This window comes from Serinus canaria, chromosome 4 (genome assembly GCF_022539315.1).
Source record: "Serinus canaria isolate serCan28SL12 chromosome 4, serCan2020, whole genome shotgun sequence".
Lineage (NCBI taxonomy): Eukaryota > Metazoa > Chordata > Aves > Passeriformes > Fringillidae > Serinus > Serinus canaria.
The window spans coordinates 2,220,810-2,245,438 of NC_066317.1; the positions used below are offsets into that span (position 1 = coordinate 2,220,810).

General features: G+C 42.8%; 1 protein-coding gene across 1 annotated transcript in view; it reads left to right on the forward strand.

The window, feature by feature from the left end:
- ANK2 (ankyrin 2) overlaps positions 1 to 24,629 on the forward strand; it is a 148,757-nt gene that overhangs the window by 69,252 nt on the left and 54,876 nt on the right. Inside the window, 13 exon segments of the mRNA XM_050973712.1 lie at positions 1,384 to 1,482; positions 1,656 to 1,754; positions 4,149 to 4,247; positions 4,461 to 4,658; positions 6,425 to 6,523; positions 7,052 to 7,150; positions 8,505 to 8,529; positions 8,532 to 8,701; positions 9,674 to 9,772; positions 9,880 to 9,978; positions 12,583 to 12,681; positions 14,840 to 14,938; positions 19,840 to 19,912. Of these exon segments, the coding sequence (XP_050829669.1) occupies positions 1,384 to 1,482; positions 1,656 to 1,754; positions 4,149 to 4,247; positions 4,461 to 4,658; positions 6,425 to 6,523; positions 7,052 to 7,150; positions 8,505 to 8,529; positions 8,532 to 8,701; positions 9,674 to 9,772; positions 9,880 to 9,978; positions 12,583 to 12,681; positions 14,840 to 14,938; positions 19,840 to 19,912 (1,357 nt within the window).

Consider the following 24,629-nt stretch of genomic DNA (forward strand, 5'->3'; position numbering starts at 1 on the left):
AAAGTCCCAATGAAATATATTAGGAGATGTTGTGTGGGAGGTAAAATATCGAATGGTTTTGATTACTTCCTTAGAAATCAGAGAAACAGTAATAATATTCAGCAGAGTTCAGTGATGGGATCAATATTATAAAGAACTCATTTTCAGCTACTTTAAAAAAAAAAATTGTTAATGTTTGCAAAATGCTTTGGGGATACAAGCACTATGTGAGATCTCAGCTTTTTAAATGTGTCTATGCTTTAAAGCACCTTCCAATGAACTAGTAATTAACATTTCCTTTAACAGAAGCAGCCCATAGAATAATTGTCATGTGATAATGTTTTCCCATAAACTAAGATTTCACTGCAAGGTTCTGGTTACTACTGGTTGATCGTTTGGCAATACTGATGCTCTTCATTAGAAAATTTACCAATTTTTTGACATTATCTAAAAAATGTTACTTGTGCTTTTCACTAAAATGTTCACGTGTGGTAAATAACGTGTTGGTTCAGCTCCAGACACACAGTTAACCTGCATTAACTGTCATCAGACTATCATGATACCACAGCTCAAGGGGTGGTTCTTTATTTAAGGTGCATCAGAATGTACACACACACATGGATATTATGCCTTAGGTTAGTATAAATATAAAAATAAATACACACGGGTCCTTGGATTTCAAGTAAAATGACAGATTAAGAAGAAATCTGGAATAAGCGCTCTGTTCCTCTCTTTTTCTCAGTTTAAGTGGCTCCAAACTGAAAGAGAGTAGATTTGGCGTAGATATTAGGGAGAAATTCCTCCCTCTGAGGATGGGCAGGCCCTGGCACAGCTTGCTCAGAGAAACTGTGGCTGCCCCATTTGTGGAAATCTCCAAGGGCAGGTTGGATGGGCCTTGGAGCAACCTGGAATATTGGAAGGTGTCCCTGCACATGGTAGGAGGTGGAACAAGATGGGCTTTTCCAACCCAAACCTTCAGTGGTTCTCCTAGAGAGGTACAGGAAATGCTTTGTAAAGGCACTGATTCTGAAGTGTTCGCTGTAATTTGATTTCCCTTGTGTTGGGCAGTCTTGGAAAGCACTGGGAGTGCTCCTCACAGACATGTGTGCAGTCCCAGACACATGTGCACACACACACACACATGCAGTTGGCAGGGAGGACAGGCATATCTGTATGTGAATTGTGGAGGGGGAGGTTTCCTTTCTCTCCCCTGCCTGGGAAGAAAGCAGCAGCCCTGCTTTGTTGTGCCTCAGATAGTGGGAGCTGTCTGTAATTCATAACCTGTTGTGCTTGAAGAGCAGCTGCTTGTGGTAGCCTAACCCTTGTGCTCCCAGTGTGGCAGCATGGAGCTGTGTGGGCAGGGTAGCTGCATGTCTCTGACTAACATCACTGTCTTTTGCACAGAACGGTTTTACTCCACTGCACATTGCCTGCAAGAAAAATCGCATCAAAGTCATGGAACTCCTGGTGAAATATGGGGCTTCAATCCAGGCTATAACAGAGGTAGCAAAACATTTCATGTCCTGCAGAAACATTCCTTCTCTCTCTCTCCTTTTCTGCCTCCTTCTTTGTGTCTCTCCTGTCCCGCCTCACTTTGCTGCATGTTTGATTTGAACGAAGAAGCCCGTCCCTCGCGCCGTGCAGAGGAGTAAAACTGCTCTTGCTTTGTTTCGCAGTCGGGCCTCACACCAATACACGTGGCTGCATTTATGGGCCACTTGAACATAGTCCTCCTCCTGCTGCAGAACGGAGCCTCTCCCGATGTCACTAACATTGTGAGTATGGCTTTCACCAGAACCTTCTGCTCAGGACCCTCAGAAAGTCTCTGGTTACCCTGTAGCTCAGCCCAAGGTCACATTTTAATGGTACTTTGTTGCATTTTAGGGCAAATTATTGTAGCACTCTTAGTGAAGAGGGGAAAGTGATGGCTGCATGTGTCATAAGCCATCTCTGGTTTCATGTGCTCTGCAACAATGCTAAAGTAGGTAAAGTTTTCCTTAGACAAAGCTCACCAAAACCATGCAAAATGGATTATAAGCCAAATCCCACAAAATCTGTGTTTCTGTTCCGAAGGGTGAAATTCAAGTCCAAATGGCTCTAATTTCTGCCTGCATGACTTTGCTGGCTGCAATGAAATTCCTGTCAGTGAAAGAGTATAAAATGCTTAAAACCCCAACAATGAAACAAAAAGCAAACCTGGGAATCTCAAGATGTTCCTCTTAGGAAATTCCAGGAACCGGTGATTAATCTGGAAAATGTGACCTTTGGGAAGTAACACAAAATGCAGAACCTGACTTACCATAGAAATCAGTGTTTGTATGCCAACAGCCTAGTTACCAAAACCAAAACCCCAACAAAAACAACATTGCAGTTTTCTGAGATGTATTTCGTAAGATATTTTACTGTTTGAATTTGTCAGCATAAACAAATATTCAGCTTGGGACCACCTGTACTTGGGAAGCAGCTTTTTTCAGTTCATACGGTATAGCAGCTCTTTTCAGTACATAAGGTTATAGGTAAGTGTTCCCAGCAACAAAAACAACAAAAAGTTTAGTAATCCTGGTACTCATTAGTTTTACTCAGCTAGAAAAATCTTACATTGAACCCAGTGAAATTGTTAGCACGCAGAATTGTTAATGTGAATCATTAAAATAGACTTTCCATACTTTGTTATGGAAGCAATCTTTATGTAAGAACTTTAATGATAATGAAAAAAAACCCAGAAAATTCTTGTGGAAGCAGTTAAAAATATTGTGTTACCAGGCATTTTTGTTTAACACTTTACAATTTCTGCTACACAGGTGTCTTGGCTTTTACTTGGTAAGCTGAGTTTCCCTGTTGAATTACAGTTTCCAAAACCTAAATTGCTTTGCTAATTTAAGCACAAAAGGGTCATTGCAGAAATTTGATCTTTAGAGTGTTTTTAACATATTAAACAGCTTATTCTTCAGGTAATAAACTTTATATATAGACAGAATGATTAAGATTTGTAGCTAGGGCTGTGGGATTTTGTTGTTGCATACCTACTAATCACAGCTGGTAATACAATGTTAATTTAAGAATGACAAGATAAATCAACTCCTGGTGAAGAGGGTTTGCTGTAATTAAAAATCCCTATTAGTAGGCAACCTAAAGCTACTTCTTTGCCTACATCTTGACGAGGCCAAGAGGACATGATTCCCCTTTCTGATGTAAACGGTCTTGCCTAGAGTGTTCATTTTGGCAGTTGCAGTTTAAATGGTAGGTGAGGGGAGAAAGGCCTTGCAACAGAATATTCTCCAGCTCTGGTGTGAGAAATATGAACAATTAACCCAAAGAAATGATGGGTCCTGCTGTGTTCTCACGAGATAACAGATGAATGGAGCTCTTCATTGTGGAGCTGTCCAAGGACCTGATGTACCAGATGCGGGTGAGCTGCCCAGGGACTGTTTCAGTCCACTTTGGGACACTGCACTTAAAGAACAGAGGCCAGTTAAAGTAGGAATGATGTCCTCAAGGAATCTTCATTTCAGTGTTTTTTTTTTAAAACCTATGCAAAAAGTAAATGCTTTGAATATCCCTGGTCTAAAATGCTTTCCAATATTTCATATCCTTCAAATTCTCTGAGCTACAAAAGGCTTGAAACAAGATTGTTTCCACAGCATGGAGACAGAGCCACACTGCCGAGTACAGATTTTACACATTCTGTGTGCTGGCTGAGTTGTGCTCAGCTGTTGCAAGGCCTCTTAATGCTGCCAGCTCCACACAGTGTGCAGGAGGGGACCATCTGGAAAATTATCCTCCTTCCATCTTGAGGCTCCTGTGCCGTGCAATCCCTAGAGAGAGACAGCTCAGTGTACTCTCAGCTCCTGTGCCGCACACGAGCTGATGCCCTGTTATGTAGAAAGCTGAGAGACATATGTGACCAGGGCAAGTCTATCTGACAGAATTTTCCCCAAGCCAGGATTTTCATTCTATCTCTCAGTGGTTGAGTCTTGGATTGTCCCGGTGGCAAACCAAGGCATTCCAGGTACAGCCACATTTATTTACACCCTGCCCTGCGGCTGAAGCCAGAGACTCAACTGGCAGAAGAATGGGTCTCAGCACCAGTTGTCATGGGTGGGACTGGTGCTGGCAAAGATTTTTCTTCAAGGAAGTGTAGGGCACTGAAAGCTTTTGCTTTCCTGCAGCGTGGAGAAACTGCATTGCACATGGCAGCACGCGCCGGGCAGGTGGAAGTGGTTCGCTGCCTCCTGAGGAACGGGGCCCTGGTGGATGCCCGAGCCAGGGTAGGTGTTCTGCTTACAGTGCTTTCTTTTTCTCTTAAAACCATGGCTGAAGGAATCATTCACCACCCTCCTCTCCTCCATTACTCCATTTTTCTGCTATCACTTCCCATGACTCTGCAAGACAAATGCATAGGAAGGCCTGTGGGGACCCCAGAGGATGCTGAGCTCAGGGTGCCTCCCTAGCACTAATGACCCACTCGATTTGAGTTGTAGGAAGAACAGACCCCGCTGCACATCGCCTCCCGCCTGGGCAAGACGGAGATCGTGCAGCTGCTGCTGCAGCACATGGCGCACCCCGACGCCGCCACCACCAACGGCTACACCCCGCTGCACATCTCTGCCCGCGAGGGGCAGCTCGACGTCGCCTCCGTGCTCCTCGAGGCGGGCGCCTCGCACTCCATGTCCACCAAGGTAAGGCTGAACTCTCCACATCCAGGGCACCTCTGTCCTCTGATGGTGTGCTTTCACATTGAGAAGCTGAAGCAGTTTGGGCCTTTTGTTGTCTTCTTATTTAATGGGCAACAATCCAACAGACTGGGGTAATGGATCACAAGCTAATCAATTTCAGCTTACTCTTCTCTCATCTAAAATTGGGTTTGGTTGCCACTGAAGAAAGCCAAATGCGGATCTTGATGAACACGCCTCCCGCCGTTGGTCCCAACAGGTTTTAAATGTCCTTGGTTCTCCCTTTCCCTTATAGGCTCAGCTTTTTTTGGCAGAATTTCCAAAAAAGAAAAGGGAATGGCGATGATACATTTTTTATGAACAGGTCTCCTTTTATTCTTCAATACGTTATTTACTTAAATAGCCAAATAATTCTATCCTGTGCTAGCTGAAAGGAGTGTTCCTAAAACACAGAAGTCAGCATCTGCCCAGTCTCATTGAATGCTGGATCTATTTGCAGTGGTTCTAAAATGGGATGTCATGTGACACAACAGGCCATTTTGTCTGGGATTATAAAAAAAATGTTCTCCAGAATCACTAGTGGGTTTTTTAGCCAAAAATGGTACCAATAGATTCCTCACAGAGAGATGAATATGTAAGACAGTAGATAGCTGTGAGAAGAATGATGTATCAAGATATATTTTCCAAATTTAAAGCATTTGATAAGTGAGAATCACGTAATTTTTGCTATTTATAAGAGTACCCTTGGTTTTACAGCTGGAGCTTAAAGCATGTTTATGAACAACAGCATCTCTTCCAGGGTTTAAAAGACTAAACCAGCAATTTTCAAATTATGATCCATGGATTACTGGAAGGGCTTGCTGTTCTCCTTTTATCCAGCTGTTAAATCACATTAGAATGGCTAAAAATACACTAAATACTTTCCTAATTTCCCATATAGCTTGATGGCAATTAGTATTGCAGGAACATTCTATAATTATGAATAGGAGAAGATGGAGCCCACTAGATAATATCTTTACAGACTTGTGATTTGTGAACTGAAAATGTTTGAGATTACCCAATATCAACTCTTCCTGAGGTGGGATTAATGAAACTCAATGATAATGATAATAAACATTAAACACGACTTATGTGCCAGGCAAATAGGTCATTGCAGCTTTCCAAAATTATTGTCAGGCAGCGGTGCAGGCTGCCACCTACTGTCATACATCCATGAGCTTTCCTTACCAATTTTTTAAATTAAAACAGGGGAGGAGAAGGCTCTTTTTAGCTTCAGCAGAACTTCGTGACTGTATGAATACTCAAATGCAAGTACAAATAATTTTTCACCAAACCCTTCTGGAGGAAGGGAATTAGAGTTTGGAGGATTTATCTGATGAATTTCATTGGTGTTTCATTGTTACTGGCAATGATTGATGCAGGAAATACTTGTAAAGCTGTCATCATGGAACAAAAAAAGGTGCAGCTGGTTTGGGGTGTAAATTTGAAGAAGTGCCTTCATTGCCCCCACGCAGTGTGTGTTGCTAGTACAGTCTGTATCAGATAAAATGTCTGCCAGCCTGAGAGCACATAAGTAGGGAAGAATAATAAAAGGGAAAGAATTTTCTTCTGTTTCATGCTTCTCAAAGTGCTTTCAAGGGAGGCTGCTCTTTCTAGGTTCAGTTATCAATTTGGAGGTTGAAGAGTAAGTGCTTAACACATATTCTGAAACAAGAGATGTCAGCGTGACCTTTAACACACACGTCTGTGTTTTATCTCCTGGAATTTTTCAGAAGGGATTCACACCGCTGCATGTGGCAGCCAAATATGGGAGCCTGGAAGTGGCAAAACTCCTGCTGCAGCGCCGTGCCTGTCCTGATTCTGCTGGCAAGGTACTGCTGGGGAAGAAAAAGTCAGAAGTCTTTCCTTAAGGAAGAGCTGTGTGAAATATGCACCCTAAGAAGGCTGCAGCTGCTTTTGCGTGGTGGCTGTGGCTTTGTTGGGGTTGTGTCTCCCCTGGGTGGTGGCTGACTGCTGCTACCCAGCGTGCTGAGTTTGGGTCCGTGGCAGGCAGGGTGCATGGCTGCTCTGAGGGCAGGTCTGTGTCTTTGGCTCAGGAAGCACCAGTCCCATCATGCTGCCAAAATTCCCAATGGATAAACATAGGGGCAAAGCCACACCATCCCCCGGTGTGGAGTGATGAAAGCCAGCGGCTGCCACCGTGGTTCGCCTGGTACGCTGCTTCTCCCCACTAACAGCCACCTGCTTGCCATGGCCTTGCTCTCCATCCCCACTGCCTCCCCTCCGTCCCCTCTGTCCCCTGCAGCCCCCCGGACCCTTCCATCCCACCGCACCGGAGTCCCCCCGCCCCGTTCCCCGCGGTGTCCCGTAACGCGCTAACGCCGTCGCCGCCCTTTCAGAACGGCCTCACCCCGCTGCACGTGGCGGCGCACTACGACAACCAGAAGGTGGCGCTGCTGCTGCTGGAGAAGGGCGCCTCGCCTCACGCCACCGCCAAGGTGAGCCCGCCCGCCCGCCCGCCATGAGGGGAGCCCGCGGCAGCCGGCCCCGGCACGGCCCCGGCACGGCCGCCAGGCCACTCACTGCTGCCCAGCGGTAGCAACGGCGTAAGGAATGTTGATTCTGGCCAGGCAGACGGGGAGTGAGCACAAGGGGAGTGAATTTCGGGATTAGCAGTGGTGTCGTGGTGTCGGTGAGGGCGGCCCTGAGGGGAGCCCTGGCGCTGAGGGGACTCAGTCCCACCAGAGTTTTAGTCACAGCTGGAAGTCACTTCAGTATTGTGCAATGTTAGCAATGACATTAGAGATTTTATTCCGGGGTTAGGAGTGGTGTTGTGGTATCACGGTGCAGGTGAGGGGAGCTCTGAGAGGACACTGGAGCCCTGAGGGGACCCCTCTCTGTCAGAGCTTTGGCTGCAGTTGGAAATCACCTCACTATTGTGTAATATTAGCAATAACTTTAGAAATGTGCATTCTGGCCATGCACACAGATAATTCCAGGGTTAGGAATGGTGGTGTGCTGCTGCTGTGTAAAGCAAAAGCCGCTAGAAGGGGAAAATGGTGACTAGATGGGTGCAACACAAGGTACTGTCCTGCCCTGTGCAAGGCTACTTATCTACAGGCTTTCAGGAAATGCTCAGGGATTGTATTGGGAATGTGGTTTCCATGGCAGTGTGTGGAAAGCAGGGTAGTTTGGGAAACTTCCCACTTAAAAAAACACTGCAAAAGAACCACAGGACAACCCAACCAAGCACCCACCACAGGACCTGTGTGCTGGCACCTGGTATTTTTCCCTCATGATGTGTTATAAGGCAATTAGGATGTTGCCTTATTTCCAGAAAATTATATTCTTCTGTGCCTAAATGATTAATTCAATCACAAAAACATTCCACCCCATTGCTGTTTCCAGTCTGTGACTGACACGTGTATCAAAATTTCATATGCAAACACATCTCTACTCACGTGCTCTGAAAAAGCATAATGTGATGAAGGGTGTTCACCCATCAGTCATCATGGGCAATGTCACTCACCAGTCAAAAGGGATTATTTGCAACATTGGTTGTAGAAAATGTAGGTGTTGAACTTGGGCTAAATTGAAGGTATTGGTGAAACAGCCCTTCCCATCCTGGTGAGGGCTGGCTTTGTTCTGGTTTAGGCAGCGAAAATGACAGATGGACAAAGCAACACAACAGCAGGGCCACGCGGGACATGTCTGGCCTTGAAAATGCAATGAACTCTCGTCTCTAATAGCAGGCATAGCATCAAATAATACTGTTTTATGGTGCCTGACTTCTTAGGTTTACATGGCTGTTGTGGTAACTTTATTTTCCCTTTTTTCCCTGCCGGGTTTCAGAATGGATACACCCCTCTGCATATCGCTGCAAGAAAAACCAGATGCAGATAGCTACCACTCTGTTGAACTACGGGGCTGAGACCAACATCTTGACCAAGCAGGGAGTCACCCCACTTCATTTAGCCTCCCAGGAAGGTCACACTGACATGGTGACTTTGCTTTTGGAGAAGGGATCCAACATCCACGTGGCAACAAAGGTAACTCACAATTGAAAACCACATATTATGGGTGGGAATATCCAGTAAGATGCAGCATTCTTGTCTGTGGGTGGGTTTAACAGCCCGTGCCAGAAACCCGAGAGCTCCAGTCTGAAATAATTCAGTGCTCTCACCAGGCTCATTTCTGCATGTCTCTATCCATCAGTGGTAAGTGAAGAAATTTACTTTCTCTGGCAAATAAGAAAACAATCATATTACTGGAGCAGACTAAGAAAAATTCTATGGAAGACCTTTCCAAATCTTTTTCAATTCTTGTGCCCAACAGCTTTTGTACAGAGAACAAGGTCATCAAAAAAAACCCCAAACCATTACTGTAAAACTTCATTGGCCACTGGGTTTATCCAGGGATAGATGCAAATCTTATTTATGCAGGTGAAAAGCCTGCAGCTTCTGCTCATACAAGTTAGAGTAGAAGGCTGGTATCTCTATACTCTGCTAATAGAAACAAGGAGATTTTAATTTCTTATACAAGATTTGTTCAGTGCCTTGTTCATGGGAAAGCACTGCACGTGATCACAGTGAGCTGTCAGTTAAAGGCTGCATCCTTTTCCCTGGCAATTGAGTGGGATCTATTTCTGGAGTTCATGTCTTCATCTGGCTCGTGCCTGCAGCTGTCAAGGTTCCTCTTTCTGTCTGAGGAGTGGGAAGCACATTTTATTAATGGGCTTCCCAAATTACATTATTGTAGCCAATTGTGAGCATTCACGCCTTAAAGTTTTCCTCTACAGTTTTGGTGATGCAATTGTTTTGGAGCTGCTTGTCAGCTGGAACAGGAGCAACATCAACTCTACTTTGTTTAAAACCACCACCCATGCTCAGAAGCTGTAGTTAGGGTCTGATTGTGTTTATAGATGAGGAAGTGGGGAAGTCTAGATTTTTTCCTTATGTAAAGTAGGGTTTTAGTCTTACTTTCATCTGTTTGTTTACTTACCTGTTATATTCCGTCTCCAGGCTGGACTGACATCCTTGCACCTTGCAGCTCAAGAGGATAAAGTGAACGTAGCCGAGATACTCACCAAACACGGTGCGAACCAGGATGCTCAGACAAAGGTAAATCATGGAGTGGCTGCTGTCTGCAGCGTGCCAAAGGGTGCTGTCCTTGTCCAAGGAATGTTCCACTGAGCTTGCAGTTTTACTTCTTTGTTCTCCTCCTGTAGCTTGGTTATACACCTTTAATTGTGGCCTGTCACTATGGAAACATCAAAATGGTGAATTTTCTCCTCAAGCACGGAGCAAATGTCAATGCTAAAACAAAGGTAAAGAATTTTCCATTGCTTTGCTTTTGCTCTTTATTCTGAACATGGTAACACAGCACTCCTACGTGGCATACGTGCTTTTTCCCTTGGGAGCTCTGACCATGGCATGGGAGGTGTCGACATGTGGTAGCTGTAATGGAATGCCCTCTGTCTGCTCCATCTCATGGTGTGGTGTTCAGGAAAGAAAAGCCAGATAAATCTGTTGGTATGAAAAAACAACACAGACAATCTATGTCATTGGTTTTTCTTATTACTTGCAAACTAACAAATGAAAGTTTGTTCCTGATCTCATTTCCATATGGTTTACACCACTGTAATACCACTGTGCTGCCAAATTAGCAAGTAACAATTCAGACACTTTCAGGGTGATGCCAGTTCTCTCCAATAACTGGGAGAAGAGTGGGAAGAGTTACCGCTGTTCAGTGTGTGGGTGGGATGACTCTGGGAGAGGAAGCAGCTGTGGTAAGGGAATGTGGATTACTCAAGGAGAGTTTGGGGTTTCCTGAGGGGAATCTGGCTATGCTGAAATCTGACCAGATACACTGAAATGGGCCTGACTGCCTAAAGCCACAGTCAGAACAAAGCCCACTGAATTCAACATTTTCTCCAGGGATAAACTGGTGGGCACACCAGCTGAATGGGATGCATTTTGTAGTAAAAGCTGTGTATCTGCTGAGAATACAAAGAGAGGTCCTGATGGCAGCCGTGGTGTGTTGCAGCCCAGAAATCATCACATCGCCGTTATCAGAAAGAAAAGGCAAACTCAGGAACTGTAGGGCTCCAGCTTGGTTAAAGGTGACTTCAGGCAATTCCTGGCTGCTGGAGTCAAGCTGGATGTCTTGGGACCAACAGGAAGCGGCCCACTGAGAGTGTCTTGAAAATCCCATCAAAATCATTGGCTTGTAGTTTACTTGTTCCTCTGGTCAGCTCCCCTGTCCCCTGCTGTGACCTATGGCATGATTAATTTCTCAAAGTTATTATTATAAAATCTCAAAGTATTTTGTAGCAGTGGTCACAACTCAATGTAGTAAGAAAAATCCGAGTAAATAAATTAATGATTCTGGCCCATCCCTCATGGGATCACCCAAAATCAATGGGCTAAACTCAGGGATTCCAGAAGGACAGGCGACACTGCTAGAAAAACAGCTGATGAGAATTAGTGAAGCAGACACTAGCTGGATCCAAACTATAGCTGCCAAGACATTCAGCTGAGGTATTTGGAGGCTAACTCAAGGGACAGACAAAATTGTGTCTTTAGAATTAGGTCTCTCTTCTTGATTAAAGGACCACTGGGACAGATGATGATTCCATTCACCCAGGTATTTTACTTATTTAGAATAGTTTCATTTAGTTAGCAAGTTTGTATCAGGAAGCAGTTCTCCACAATCTCACACCTAGGGACCACTAAAAATACCGGCAATCTGTCAACTGGTGTTGTGCACTCAGTTTAAAGAATAAATCCTGGATTCAGGATAGGCATGTTAAAGAATGAATAACGCCTGTTGCAGCTAGGGCTTTCACTGGAGAAAGCCTGCACAATGCTTTGTGTAAGGAACACACGGCTTCTGTTTTTGAAGGAGTACACTATTCAAACAAAGATGGTGAATCTGCTTTCCACTAGAACCTACAGTAAGCAGTAGTTCTTAGCTGTCCACACATATAAGAACTGTATATGTTGCCAGTATAAGAACTGTAACAGTTGTGGATTATCACCTTCTAATTAGCAGTGCAAAGCATTACTGGCATCTGTTTGTTTGCAGCAGAGATTACTCTCATTTTCAGAGCCTGCCCCAGGCTTTACCTAAGTGTGCAGTGCGATCACCCCAAGGTTTTCTTCCAGTTTCTTCTCTGCTTGCTTTCAAAGCTAATTATGAATAATTTTGTAAATCAATTGCCTGACTGGGCTCACACAATACCATCTCAGATCAGCCAGCTTAAGCACTCTTTGGTTATGTTTCTGTTTTGTGTGACACGAGAACAAACCGCTGGAGCGGATGAGTATCTTGAACTAAGCCTGTTTATTAAGGCAGACACGCTGTACAAATTCCTAAGTGTAATTACATCTTGGTCCAGCCTTTTGGAGGCAAAGTGAAGATAAACTTGATTGACATTTGTAATAGGTATATGTTGTTAGCTTTCTAAAAAGCAAACAGGCTTTAATCATTGCTGTTAAAAATGATGTGTTTTTTAATAGACTCAGATATTTTAAAGGCAAATCTTGGGCCCTCTGTTGAAAAGGAGGATGTGAGAGGAAGAGGAATGTTCTCTGCCTCAGCTATGATTCTATGCCCTCAACATGTCCCTTTAACTTTGCTGTTCCACATTGTTGCTTCCTCTGGTTTAGAAAATGGGGCAGAAATGTCTTTTCATAGATTTTTTTTTTTATTGTGAGAGAAATTATTTTTGAATGAGTATATTACCTTCCTTTATATTTCCATTAATCTGGGGAAGGAGAATTACTATTATTGCAGGTTTATTATTTTTGGGTCAATTGGTGTCATGATTTAGGTTTGAAATATCTCAGAAGGAAGCAAAGTGAAATGTCTGATCTAATGATTGGTTCTTGTTGTTTCCTTCCTTTGCTGTCACTGCCGTGGATAACAGAATGGGTACACCCCTCTGCACCAGGCTGCTCAGCAAGGCCACACTCACATCATCAACGTTCTGCTGCAGCACGGGGCCAAGCCCAACGCCATCACCACGGTAAGGCTGATTGCCACTGCCAGCTTGTTCCCATGGACAGTTCTTTCCTTGCCTTCCTTAGGGCTCGCGAGCAGGCCGTTATTTTGGTGAAAGTATTCCTCATACAGCTGGTCGTCAGATGTGGAAATGTAATTTCCTCTGCTCTTCCTTATCCAAGGTTGTTCACATCTGACCTAAGTGTGCACTAAGCTAAACGTGAGGTGGAGAAGCAGATTCCTGAGCTGTAAGATCAGGCTGGCCATAGCTTCTGTGCCAGGCTCTTTCCCTCCACTTCAACACTTCTCTCTGGAAATTGATACCTCCAGAAGGAGTTTTCCTTAAAAATCAAGGGCAGTTCAGAACCTGGTGGTGGGTTTTTGTTTTGTTTGTTTGTTTGTTTTTTAATTTAGACCCAGGTTTCTGTCCCTCAATCCCCTGAATTGGTTTCAGGTTTTTAGTTGAGTTCACCTCAGTGAACTCAGTGAAGTGAATACCTCCTCAAAGAACATCAATAGCTCCTGGCACAGCTCATTCTCTGCAGTCTGCCAGCCAGGAATGTGACTGTCCTATTTCACGTTGATGTTGTTACTAGTCACCTCTAATTGGGTAATCATTAGAACACTGCCAGAGTGTCCAAAACTCCTCTCATTCCCCAGAGCAGATCAGTTTTCCATATGCCTTCAGTGTGTGTGCTTAAATCAGCAGTGGCACCATTTTTGGTCCTGGAACAATCAGGTGGAATAATCTTGTGTGAAAGTTATCCAAAATCCCCGTTTGTGCACTGGATCATCAAGTGAGAGACCACTGCAGTCAGCTTCTGGGGCTGCTCAGTTAAACTCTCCCTCTGTTTGGGGTGTTTGCTGAGGGTCGCTTGACTTGATTTCAGTCCTCACACTGGGGCTGTCATGCCCAGGTCTAACCCAAGTCCAAGCAGCCTTAAGGATGTGTCTTTGCTGCACAGTTGGCTGCTTCCTCAGATACTCTCTCTGTCCTTGTCCACACAGAGCAACCTCTAGCTTGAGATAAGAGAAAATTTCAACGTGAGACATCTGGCAGGGAGATATGAGAGTGGTGGATGAGCACCTAATGTGCAAGTGAAGTAACAGTCAAATTATTTGTGCTGTGAAGATGCTAATCTGTTCATTTTGTGTGCTGATCCACAAACTCTGTATTGCTTCAGGGTGGCTGAGCTAGACTAATACAGAAGAATTTAAATTATAGATAACTGAAGTTGTTGCTGAAGAAGAGAGGGCCACAGGCTGATGAACCCTGCCCATGGTGCAATGGGGTCACAAGAGAAATCATTTCTCTTGCAAAGAGTGGTACAGTGACAGTCCATGATTCCTCAGGAGACCAGCATGTTGTCCCTTGGTTCAGTGCAAAAGAGCATGGAACAATTCTGTGTAGAACCCTTTACAAAGAACCATGGAACACATCCCTTCCTCCCCTCTCCAAGCTCAGTGACATGGGGACTGTGGACTGCCAGTGTTCCAGGAGATGAAATGGTGATGAATAAGCCTAAAACTCTTGTTAAATTATTTTAGTGTCCTTTTGATGAATGACCTGTCTCTATATGGTATGAATAGTCAAACTGCAAATAAATGTATTTAAATGGAACTATATTCTTCACCTTCAAGCCTTTTGTGGCTTGTATTTGTTAAATCATTAGCTTTTGTGAACTTTTAATGGAAGTACATTTTTGTTGTGTGGAGGAATAGGAGTATATGTGATCATCTCAGCTGTAATTTTGTATTCCCCTGATAAGCAATTGTACCTGGTCAAGGTGTAACAGCTTCAACGGGGAGTGAAACTGTAAAAAGTGAAAATACTTTTTACTTTCTGGAAGAGTATTTCTGCAAAATAACCCCCCCCAGACTTATGCAGGCAAGCCAGGCTGCAGAGTGAAATGTGAGCCCTGAAGGGTTAAACCATACAGCGCTGTAGTATTTGGAATGGCTGGCAGATGTAAGTGTGTTGTGTTACCATGGCAATTGGGGCTATAGTCTTAAAGAAGTTACAAAGACAGAGTCAGATGTAACGGTAAAAAGCCGTGATTTTCCTAGGCTGTGCCTTGTTTTGGATGGAAATGCTGGCTCATGCAGCGTGGAGAGTGATCTCATTGGCTCACATCACAATCCTCCCTCTCTCTCAGCGCTCTCCCCCTCTCTGTTCCCTTCAGAATGGTAACACAGCCTTAGCCATCGCCAGGCGCCTGGGATACATCTCTGTGGTCGATACGCTGAAGGTTGTCACAGAGGAGATCACCACCACCACAACTGTGAGTTGCACGTGCATTCAGATGTGGCTCTTCTTTACTCAGAGTGCTGTCTTTCTGCTCTTCCCTCAGGCTCTCCGTGCATCTCTTTTCTGTTTTGTTTTGGGAGTTTTAGCTCCCCCCCTCCCCTTCCCTTCCCTTTCCGTTGCATTTTTGCTACAGTGCTTTGAGTGTATCTTATAGGCATGTGGAAAGTGTCTGCAAGGCAACAGCTCCCCTGAGCTAGGGAACCAAATCTGTGTTCACACCGATGGAAATTAACAATTCAGAGTGAAACTTGTTTCTAGACCTGGATCTGAGCTGCAAACCCAAACTTTCCTGAAGTTTGTGCGTTGTTGTTAAGATCCTGCCATTTCTCTGTTTGTGTTTTCACCTCTCCTTTCCCATCTGGCCTTACATCTCCACACTTTTGACACCTCCTGAGGCTCAGTCCTTGCAGCATCTCTACATTTGGACCGCACCAGCCATGGCCTGGAGCCAAGCCTGATGATGCTCACTGGATGGCTGTGAATCACATCCATCATCTTCTTACTCAAGTCACTTCCAGTTCAAACAGATCCTGTTTTCCACAAGGCATAGGAATCTTTCCTTATGGGCTCAGTCCTCCCAGTGCCCCACACTCTTGGAGTCTGTGTTTTGACATCAGGGCTCATGAGTGGTGTGTGCTGAACATCAGCAAGGTGGTACTGTAGCTTTAAGCCAGGAAAAGCTGATCCATTTGGACATCTTGAGAGGAGAAGGTTTTCCCTTCTTACACTTTTACCTCCCATCTACAAATACCATATCAGGTAGGAAGGGAGAACATTAGAAATAGTGCATAATTAAAGAAATTAGATTTTATTTAAGTCTTGGTTACTGCATTTATCTTGAAACACTGCTGCAAGGTGATGCTTTTTCATTTTATTTGGTTTAGGTTTTTTCTTTTTTTAATGCAAGATTAGCAGTCTAGAAACCCCATCAGCTCTAGATGACGTTTAGGAGCTCAGAGCTGTAAAAATCCATAGATTACTAAAAAGATGCCACTGCTCAGTTGTGAAGAGGGTTAGAATAGGAGAAGTCCAAAGTCACTTATAAAGAAATGGAAATATAATTTTGATTTTGTTGCATGCTGACAACAAATCCCACTTGATATGAACCAAGGAAGATGCAATAAAGATAATATGGCATAAGGTTACAAATGGAATGAGTCATAATTTATTAATGACCTGCAAAGATCAGGCTGAGTCAGGTTTGGAGGAGGAATTCTGGCGTAATTCCAGAAGTCTCTTAATAAAGACTGTGTGTCTCTGTTGTTATTACTTCATGTTCTTGTTTAATCATACAGCACATCACACATGTACGTGCATAAACACCTATGTATCTAATCAGAGGTTTAGGAAAATAAAATCTAGGGAAATTGTTTTGAGAAACTTTAGTTCTTATATTTTTAAGCTTCAGAGGACACCTCTGTCACATATTCTGTACTGTGTCCTAGCACAGGTTTTTAATTTTTTGTTTGATAAAAGCAGTAATTTCCTTTCTCATTTCCACTGTGTTTCACTGTGCAGCCTTGGACCTTGTCTCATGTAAGTGTTAGATCTTGGAAATCATAGGAATTGCACTACAAAAAGACACATGTGAGCTATTAACTTTGGATAAAGATTACTTTAAACATTGAGGATTAATGGTATTTTCTACCAGATCCCTGATGGGTTTAGGACTGAATCGAGTACTGAAACTTACTTGCAGGGCTGACCTTTAGTGCTCACACAGAAGAGAAATCTGAACTCTTGATGTGTGTCTGCAAAGTCAGGTGGGAGCCCTCGATAACTCACCTTCTCCAGCTATGAATACATCTAACCCCTGTACCTTAGGGGGATGTATGCAATGGTGGAGTTTGGGGTGGGGGGATGTTGATTAAACATAATGTAGAACAAGTCCTGCAAAGGAGGGCTAATAGCAGGTGCTCCCTGCAGTCAGGTTCCCAGGTGGTGAGGCTGGTGTTGCCAGAGCTGAGGGCAGCGCTGAGCCTGAGAGAAGGTGCTGTCACCATAGCTACCTCGTTCTGTGAGGCTGGGCTGAGCCTGCAGGAGGATGTTGCACAGCCCCATGCGTGATTGATATGCAAGTCACTGCCACTTGAGATGAGGAAAAGATCTCCAGTGCCAAAACCTTTCTTTGCTCTAACTTGGAGCAAATCTTTCTCTTATTTGCATTAGTGCTCTTATTAGTTGGAGCCACGTGAATATATAGCAATAGGGAGATTAAAGTGCACGTTTTTTACTGAAAGACTAGAGGGCAATAGGAAATAAGAATAAACTGGTTTTTCAGAGGTTTGCTGTGCATTGAAGTTTGGGGCCATTTATACAAACAAGCAGAGCCTTGCTGGGGACAGATGAATATATGAGGAGCTTTCAGGTTGTTTGCAGTATGCTGCTGTGAGTAAGTCATTGCTGAAAGCATATATGGGTTTACATACCTGAATTATGTATTAGAATTATTCTATGGCACCCAGTGAAAGTCTGGCCTTACAATGAAAGGCTGAAATCCAGAAGCCTTAAGTAAGCTCCATCCTGGAATTCTCACTAAACACAGGGAGTTTGAGAAATACACACTGAGCAGTTTTCCATGTGGGCTATTCCTGGGGCTAGATATGGATTTTAAATTTTGAGAGTATTTGATGTGCCTATCAATTAAAACAATTCTAATATCACACTAGAAGTTCCTTTAAAAACATTAATTCCCAACAGAAGTAGCTGGGATTAGAATTAATGATTCTTGCAGGGTTCAGTGTTCCAAAATTGGCAGTGAAGATTTTTTTTTGTTCTGTAATGTGCATGCACACTCTTTTGAATCTTTTTTCCAAATTTTATTTCAATTGTTAAATTATGAAGTAATTTTTTTCTTACTGATGGGAAAGCCAGGAAGGCAATAAAGTATCCTTTCTTCCCTGTAAATAGATAATATCTGCAAGCCTTAGAGACCAGATTTTTATATGGAGGCCTGTAAAAACCTAAGGAACAGAGATGGATGTAGTGGTCCATAAACCTTGGTTACCTGGGAGATAAAAATGTGCACAGTGATCTCTCTACCTGCAGCTCGTGCTTTTACTTAGCTGATTGTTCAACTCACTTGTTAACTGTGGTGTTGAAGAGACAAAGTCAGTGCCACCTGAATGACAGCACCTCCCCATCTGTCATCGCTGGCCTTGTCACCCCACTGCTGCCTGACATTTCTATCCCAGGAAAGCCATGGGAAAACAGGGGAAAAGCCAGTCCTGGTGGTGGAGCCATTCGGTGAATATAAACTAATTTGCAGACCTGAACATGTGTTCTGCTGCAACAGAAATAATGAGTTGTTTTTACTCATGGGGAAGAAGAGTGAATTTAGGAGCCTAATTAGGATTGCCAGTTGAGGCAAAGGGCATTGTTCTTTCCCTGTACCTCAGGAGGGTAAACTGGAACTGCTGTCAAAGTTAAATAGATTTCAGAAACATAAAGCAGACTTGTAAAACTAATTTCCAAAGTAATTACACAGTTGGTAACTTAGTTATTTGTTAAAGTGCAGTATTTTACAATAAGCGAGAAAGCTTTTTCAGTTTGTTAGAAACAGAGAAGTACATAACAGGATCAGGAAATAACTAGCAAATTTTGTGCAACAAAAGCTGCTGTTGACTTCACTGCTTGATATCAGCGGGCATTTTCCCAAAAGAATATTGCATAAGGGTTTGGTTGGCTCAGGGTTTGGCTGATTTCATGATTCCTCCCATGAAATGTTTGGCTCCTTTGCGTGTGGTGTTCGTGTATGCCCGACAGGCGGTGTGTGCAGCAGGGAGGGAGCGCTGCCTCACAGGGGTTTCTCAGAGAGACACGTGGCCCCCTGGCCCTGCTCTCCCTGCCAGAGGGGCACCTCTGCTCCCACACTTCCTTAAGGGCCGTGTGCCAGCTGCCCTCTGCAGCTCCCCAGCTCGCTGGGAGGAGCCAGGGAAATGGGTGCTTGTTGGTCCTGACCAAGGCATTTCTGAGCACTGCTCCTTTTGAAGCCCTTGGCATTTTGAACCCTGTATCCTAGCACACTGAAGAGTTCCCTCCAGACAACTTTTTCACATCTTGCACTTCCTACAGTTTCTCTTGTTATGTTCTTCATCTCCTTCTCCAATGTGAATCTGGATGCTAAAAAGATGTCCCCATTCTTAATTCAGCACCCCTGGGGAACTTATAAAGCTAATATTATGTTGTAAAAACCCCAACAAACTCCCAGTGTATTCCTGCCCTTATGTCTAACCAGAATCCTCCCGCTATTCATCAGTCCATACTTGTTTGATTCACAATATTTTGAGCTTTTAGGTGCACAAGATGTTTCAGGATCTTCAAACAACTTTTTTTTCCCCTCTGATGTGTACGTGCTTAGGGGGAATATACATGATTTATGAAAGGGATATAATTAATATGCACTGTAGTCACCTTTTTCTGAGAGGGGGGAGAAATGTTTCAAGTGATCTGGGTAAATCCTTTGCATCTTTTTTTAGCTGAGGAATTTCACATCATTCATAACTTCATTTCCAAATGTTTTACAATTTAATAATTTCCATATGCCCCATACAACTTTCTCAAGCTCTTCTGTAGACATTACCTAATTCATTTTAAAATCATCTTGGAAACATTGAGCTGAATTGTTCTACATGCACCATTTATAAATAAATCTTATTTCTCTGACCGGCTCATTATCTTAGATTATTGTACTTTTCTGCCAGAAGAAATGTTACCTTATGCAGCACTAAGAATAGGAGCTTGGAATAAAGATGAAAAAGCAAGTTAGGAGAAGGGGAAACATGTGATGAAGTGCCTCAGCATGTCCCACTGCTGTCTGTTGAAAATGCCCTGCTGTAAACTTTGCTCCTCTGACTGATGATTGTGTCTTTGCAGACTGTAACAGAGAAGCACAAGCTAAATGTTCCCGAGACAATGACTGAGGTCCTGGATGTGTCAGATGAAGAAGGTGAGTGATTTGGTAAATTCCTCTTCCATATCACCTATGTAACCTGTTATATAGGCTTAAGAAGCTGCTTGAATACTCTCACATCTTCATTTTGCTGTGCTTGTAATGAAGTTCTTTGTTTAAATGATGTAATCATCATGGTATTTTTATAAAGATGCCAAAATTTGAAACAAAGTAAAGTCTTGGACCCCCTACATCTTTTCCAGAAGAAGCTTATCTGAACTAAATTGGCAAATGAACCCATTTCCCAATTCCAGGCTTTACAATTTCGCTGTAGAACTGTCCCAAAGCTGGCTTTGACCCTCCCATAAAGAGGAGTCTGAGCAGTAAATGTTTTGGATCTGTGCCACTTGTATCAGATAGAAATATCCAGGAGTTTTGCCTAATTGGAAACATTTGTGGAAGAAGATGCATAAGGTGGAAGGTGAGGAGAGCATTCCCTGGAGGGAGTTTTTGGCACAGGGCAGCTGGAGGATAGGCATGCTGTGATACAAAGTTACACCAAGCCCCTAAGTTCAGCCCTTGGGTTTCAGAGGCCTTTGCACATGCAGATAGGAGATGTGTCCCACCACTTAGATTCCCAAGGGAATCTCTCTGACCTTCTGGGAGGAGTGAGAAGGTATCACATTTCTATACAGAAATGGACTAAACCCTTTTCTAAGGGTTTGCAAGTGACTTTTTAGAAATTTTAGTCACAGCAGTATTAATAGGTATAAATGTAGTTGGAAGGATTTTCTATGTTCCTTTTTACACTTAGCAGTGTCAATATTACAATATCCTACGTGTGCCATTTTATGGTGGTTGTTATTATTTCACACAAATCATTTGTAGAGTGAGTAGTTTCCAGAAAGTCCTGGGAATTTGGAAACTCAGCTTACAGGGTTGGTATTTTTCTTTTACAAAGAAAACAGATGCACTTGTGGTTCTAAATGGTGCACGAATTTAATGGCATTCATTAATTATAAGTGCTTGTATTGCTTTTAGAAATGGGATTTATGCTGATAAATGAGTTACACTCTTGAGAAAACATGATGCTTAAGCTCCAGATGCAACTTTTTGTTTTAAAATGCAAAAACAAACAAGTGTGATTGAAAATCAATTATTTTCTGCTGCATCATGACCAGTGAAATTATTTTGCTACTTTGTCTCTGATGAAGAAGCATTCAACTGCTTGTGTAATTATTATATTGAATCACCTTTAAAGAACTTATTGCCTTATTTTCACCTTATTTAGCTTTCTCCCAGTCTTTTCCTCTACCATTAAATCATCTTTAAATCCACAAAGCCCACTATGTCTTCCTGCTTCTACTGGATTAATCCCAGGGTGTTCCTTTTTCTCAAACCAATTTGTGTGTTGTACAGCCTTTAAACACTCTGATGAGGAGCCCTTCAGTGATGGGGAAGCATATAGTGGCACAGGTGCTGTTAGCAGGAGTTCATGGAGTAAGACCTACAGGCTTTCTCTTTCTGTTTGACTCAGACTGTTGTTTTTTGTGTAGTAACAACACATGTTTGCAGAATTTGGGTATCTAACACTGCTTCTTTCTGTTACTTTTGAAGTGTGGTTGAGTGTGTGTTTCATGAAGGTGGGAGGAAGAAGGGAAGCCAGAAAATCTCAGATTTATTACCTATATCTTGAGTGTGTTGGCAGAACTTGAAGAGGCTGTCCTGCATGACTAATGCTCTCCTGTGCTTTGAATTAACATTCACTGCAAGAACTCCTAATGTGGATGGTGCTTGTCACAGTAACTTGAAAGAGCTGGGGATGGGAAGGCTGCAGAACTTGTTTAATAGAGAGGATGAACCATTTAGGGTTGGGGTAGCTTCGTAAGAGGCTACCAGTAAGGTTTCTGTGATACTGTGTTCTTTGAAGAGACACAATATGTTCTGAAATAAATTGATGTTCTGCTGCAAGCTTGCCAGCTGTATTTATATAATTATCAAGTTGAACACAAGAGTACTTGAGCAAAGTATTTCAGGTCCCATTGTGTAGCATGTTCATCACTTATGATAAGTACTTTGCATTTTGCTTGAAGATGGTTCTGTTGCATAATTGTATGCTGTCAGGTTGTTAAAACAGTATTTGTGTTCTTAAAGCAAAGTTAACATACAGTCTGAGCAATATAAAAAAAAAGACAATTATCTATCAGATAGCTCAGCTTGGTGTGGGAGGTCCTGCTCTGGGTAGCCTATTTTAAAATATCTTGAATGGACTGAGAATCCCACTAAGTCATCTTCAGTATTCTTGCAACATTTTTTGTGTTTACCTACTGAATTTTTATTAAGAATCTTTTACTTCTTATGTTACCTGCAAAACCAGATCTTCCTTTTGAATAGAATCCCATTATATTTTTTGTTTAAAATGGCATTGAATCCCTGCCCATGGGGGTTGCACTACAGATGCCCATAGGCAGAGCTGTTAAGTGTCGTGGTTTGTGCGACGTGTCCCCCTGCCAGTAGAAATGCTCAGTGTGCATAAAGTTGCACTAAGAACTCTGTAGGTTTTTATCATTGTATCAGCCTTGGCATCCTTAGAGCAGTAAAGGGAAATTATTGCAAAGCATCTTGTGAAATGTATTTTAATCATGTCTACAGAATTAGTGAAGCTAAGCACAAGCAAATGTTTTATTAGGGCTGAGTGTGTGTAAGCACAGAAGAAAATACAGAAAAGTCAGGAGCCTGGTTTCTTTCTTATTTTCCCATATATTAATATGCACCTCTGTATCCATTCCATGCCTCATTTTTGTGCCATAAGAGCTGCACAAACCAACAGTGGTTTGTCTTTGAGACTCCCATGGGAGATAGTGCAGCAAGTGTAGTGCTATAGAGAGAGAATACAACCAGTAAAACAGGATATTCAGGAGCTCTCACTTGTTTCTTTTTGAGCCTCCTCATTGCCAATTACTTTTCAAAAGTTGTAGTTTCACTGTCTGCTTGAGACAAAGTTCTGGCTGCTGTAGAAGTTGTCAAGCTCCAACCATGCTAGCCCACATCCTCCATTCTGGCAGCACAAACGTTTCACCCTGTGGTGACCCAGCCCTGAGAACTGACCTGTCTGAAAATGAATCTCTTTGTCCTGACAAGTTATTTTCCAGCCAGACAACTTTAGCAGGCAGAAGAGAATGGAAAGGCTGAAGTAGAGGGTGAAACACCACTATCAGGAGAAGCATGGCCTGACATGGCAACCAGAATAGTTGACTCACACTAAACTCTTAATTAGTGCTGACACTGCAGTTGCTGAGAAGGGACAGACAAAGGTTGTCATGTGCAAAGAGTTCATGGACAAGGTGTTGTATCTGTGAACTACTGCATTGTAGTGACCTTGGATTCCAGGAAGCAGTTCACAGCTGATTCTATATCTGTCTGCATCTGATTTCTGGTAAGAAAGGAAATCCCCCACAGTGCTTAAATACAACAACAAATTTCCTGACTGCCCCCACACATGGCTTTGGAGTAGCTAGTACTGCTGTGCGTGTGTGAGAAATGAGCAGCTAAATCTAGGCAGAATCTACTGCTGTTGTACATGCACATAATTCCTCTGGAGAAGCACCTGAATTAGTGGGAAAATTTCATTTCCTTAATTAAACCTGGGAGTTCAAGTTGCAGCCAGGAATTGTTCTTAATAGATTAAGGTTGCTGCTGCTGCACATTAAACCACAGTAAATTTAGAATAGCATGGCTGATTTAATTCACTCTCTAAATAAAGCCCTTTGTATCGAGTAGTATAAAATGTAGCCACAGAATGCTGATTTACACAGGTCAAGCCTTGGTGGCTTAGGGATATTGGGTTAATTTGTTATTTTATTGTTTCTTACCTAGGTCCAACGTAGCAACTTCCTAAATACCACAGTAACCACCTGTCAAGTACTGGATTTCTTGCAATGGGTTTATATACAAGAAAACAAAATCAAGGTGTCTCTCCCTCCCCAGAGGTCCTTGAGAGTAGAAGTGCACTTCTTCTTTTGAGTTTTCCTTCACCTTCTGCCATTCTGAGTGCTGCCCTGAGCTCCCAATAGCTGATGTGATGATAAATCTTAAGTCATGTATCAATATCTGAAACCAGGTGTGAAACCCCACTTTCCTGGCTGGCTGAAGAGAAACAAAGTTAAAGCATTAGCCAAGCTGTAATCCAGGGAAGATTCTAGTGTGGGCGACTAAATAGAGGATTGACTCAGGGAGTTGAAAGTGTCCAAACAAAGTGTCAGAGAAACTCTGTAGTTATGGAATATATGTTCCATAAAAATTGTTATTGCCATATTTGTCTTTTCTCCATCTGCAGCGCTTCTGTGGTGAGCTTTAGACTTATCTTCATGCTGCAGAGAAAACAATAATTTTGGCAAACTCATATAACTGTATCTGGCTTTAAAGACATCTATTAAAACACAAATCTGGCAGTTTGACACAGCCCCCTTTCCTTTAGTATTTTGTTTTAAAATTTTCTCTATATTTTCTCTGTATTTTCTCTGTATTTTGTGACAAAAAATTCCAGAGCAATTCTCATACAGCAGTTGTATTTCGCAATTTTGCAAATTCATAGATGGCCTCTGCAAACCATGAAACATGCACACCATCAATGTCAAGGGTTATATTTGTCACAAAGTGGTTGGTAAGTGGTGGAAATGTTCCTGGCACTAATTTGATGGGGAATGAGATGGCAGACTGATTGTTTCTGGCATGATAAAAAAGGGGCAGCTCCTGTATTGCCACAAAGCAACCA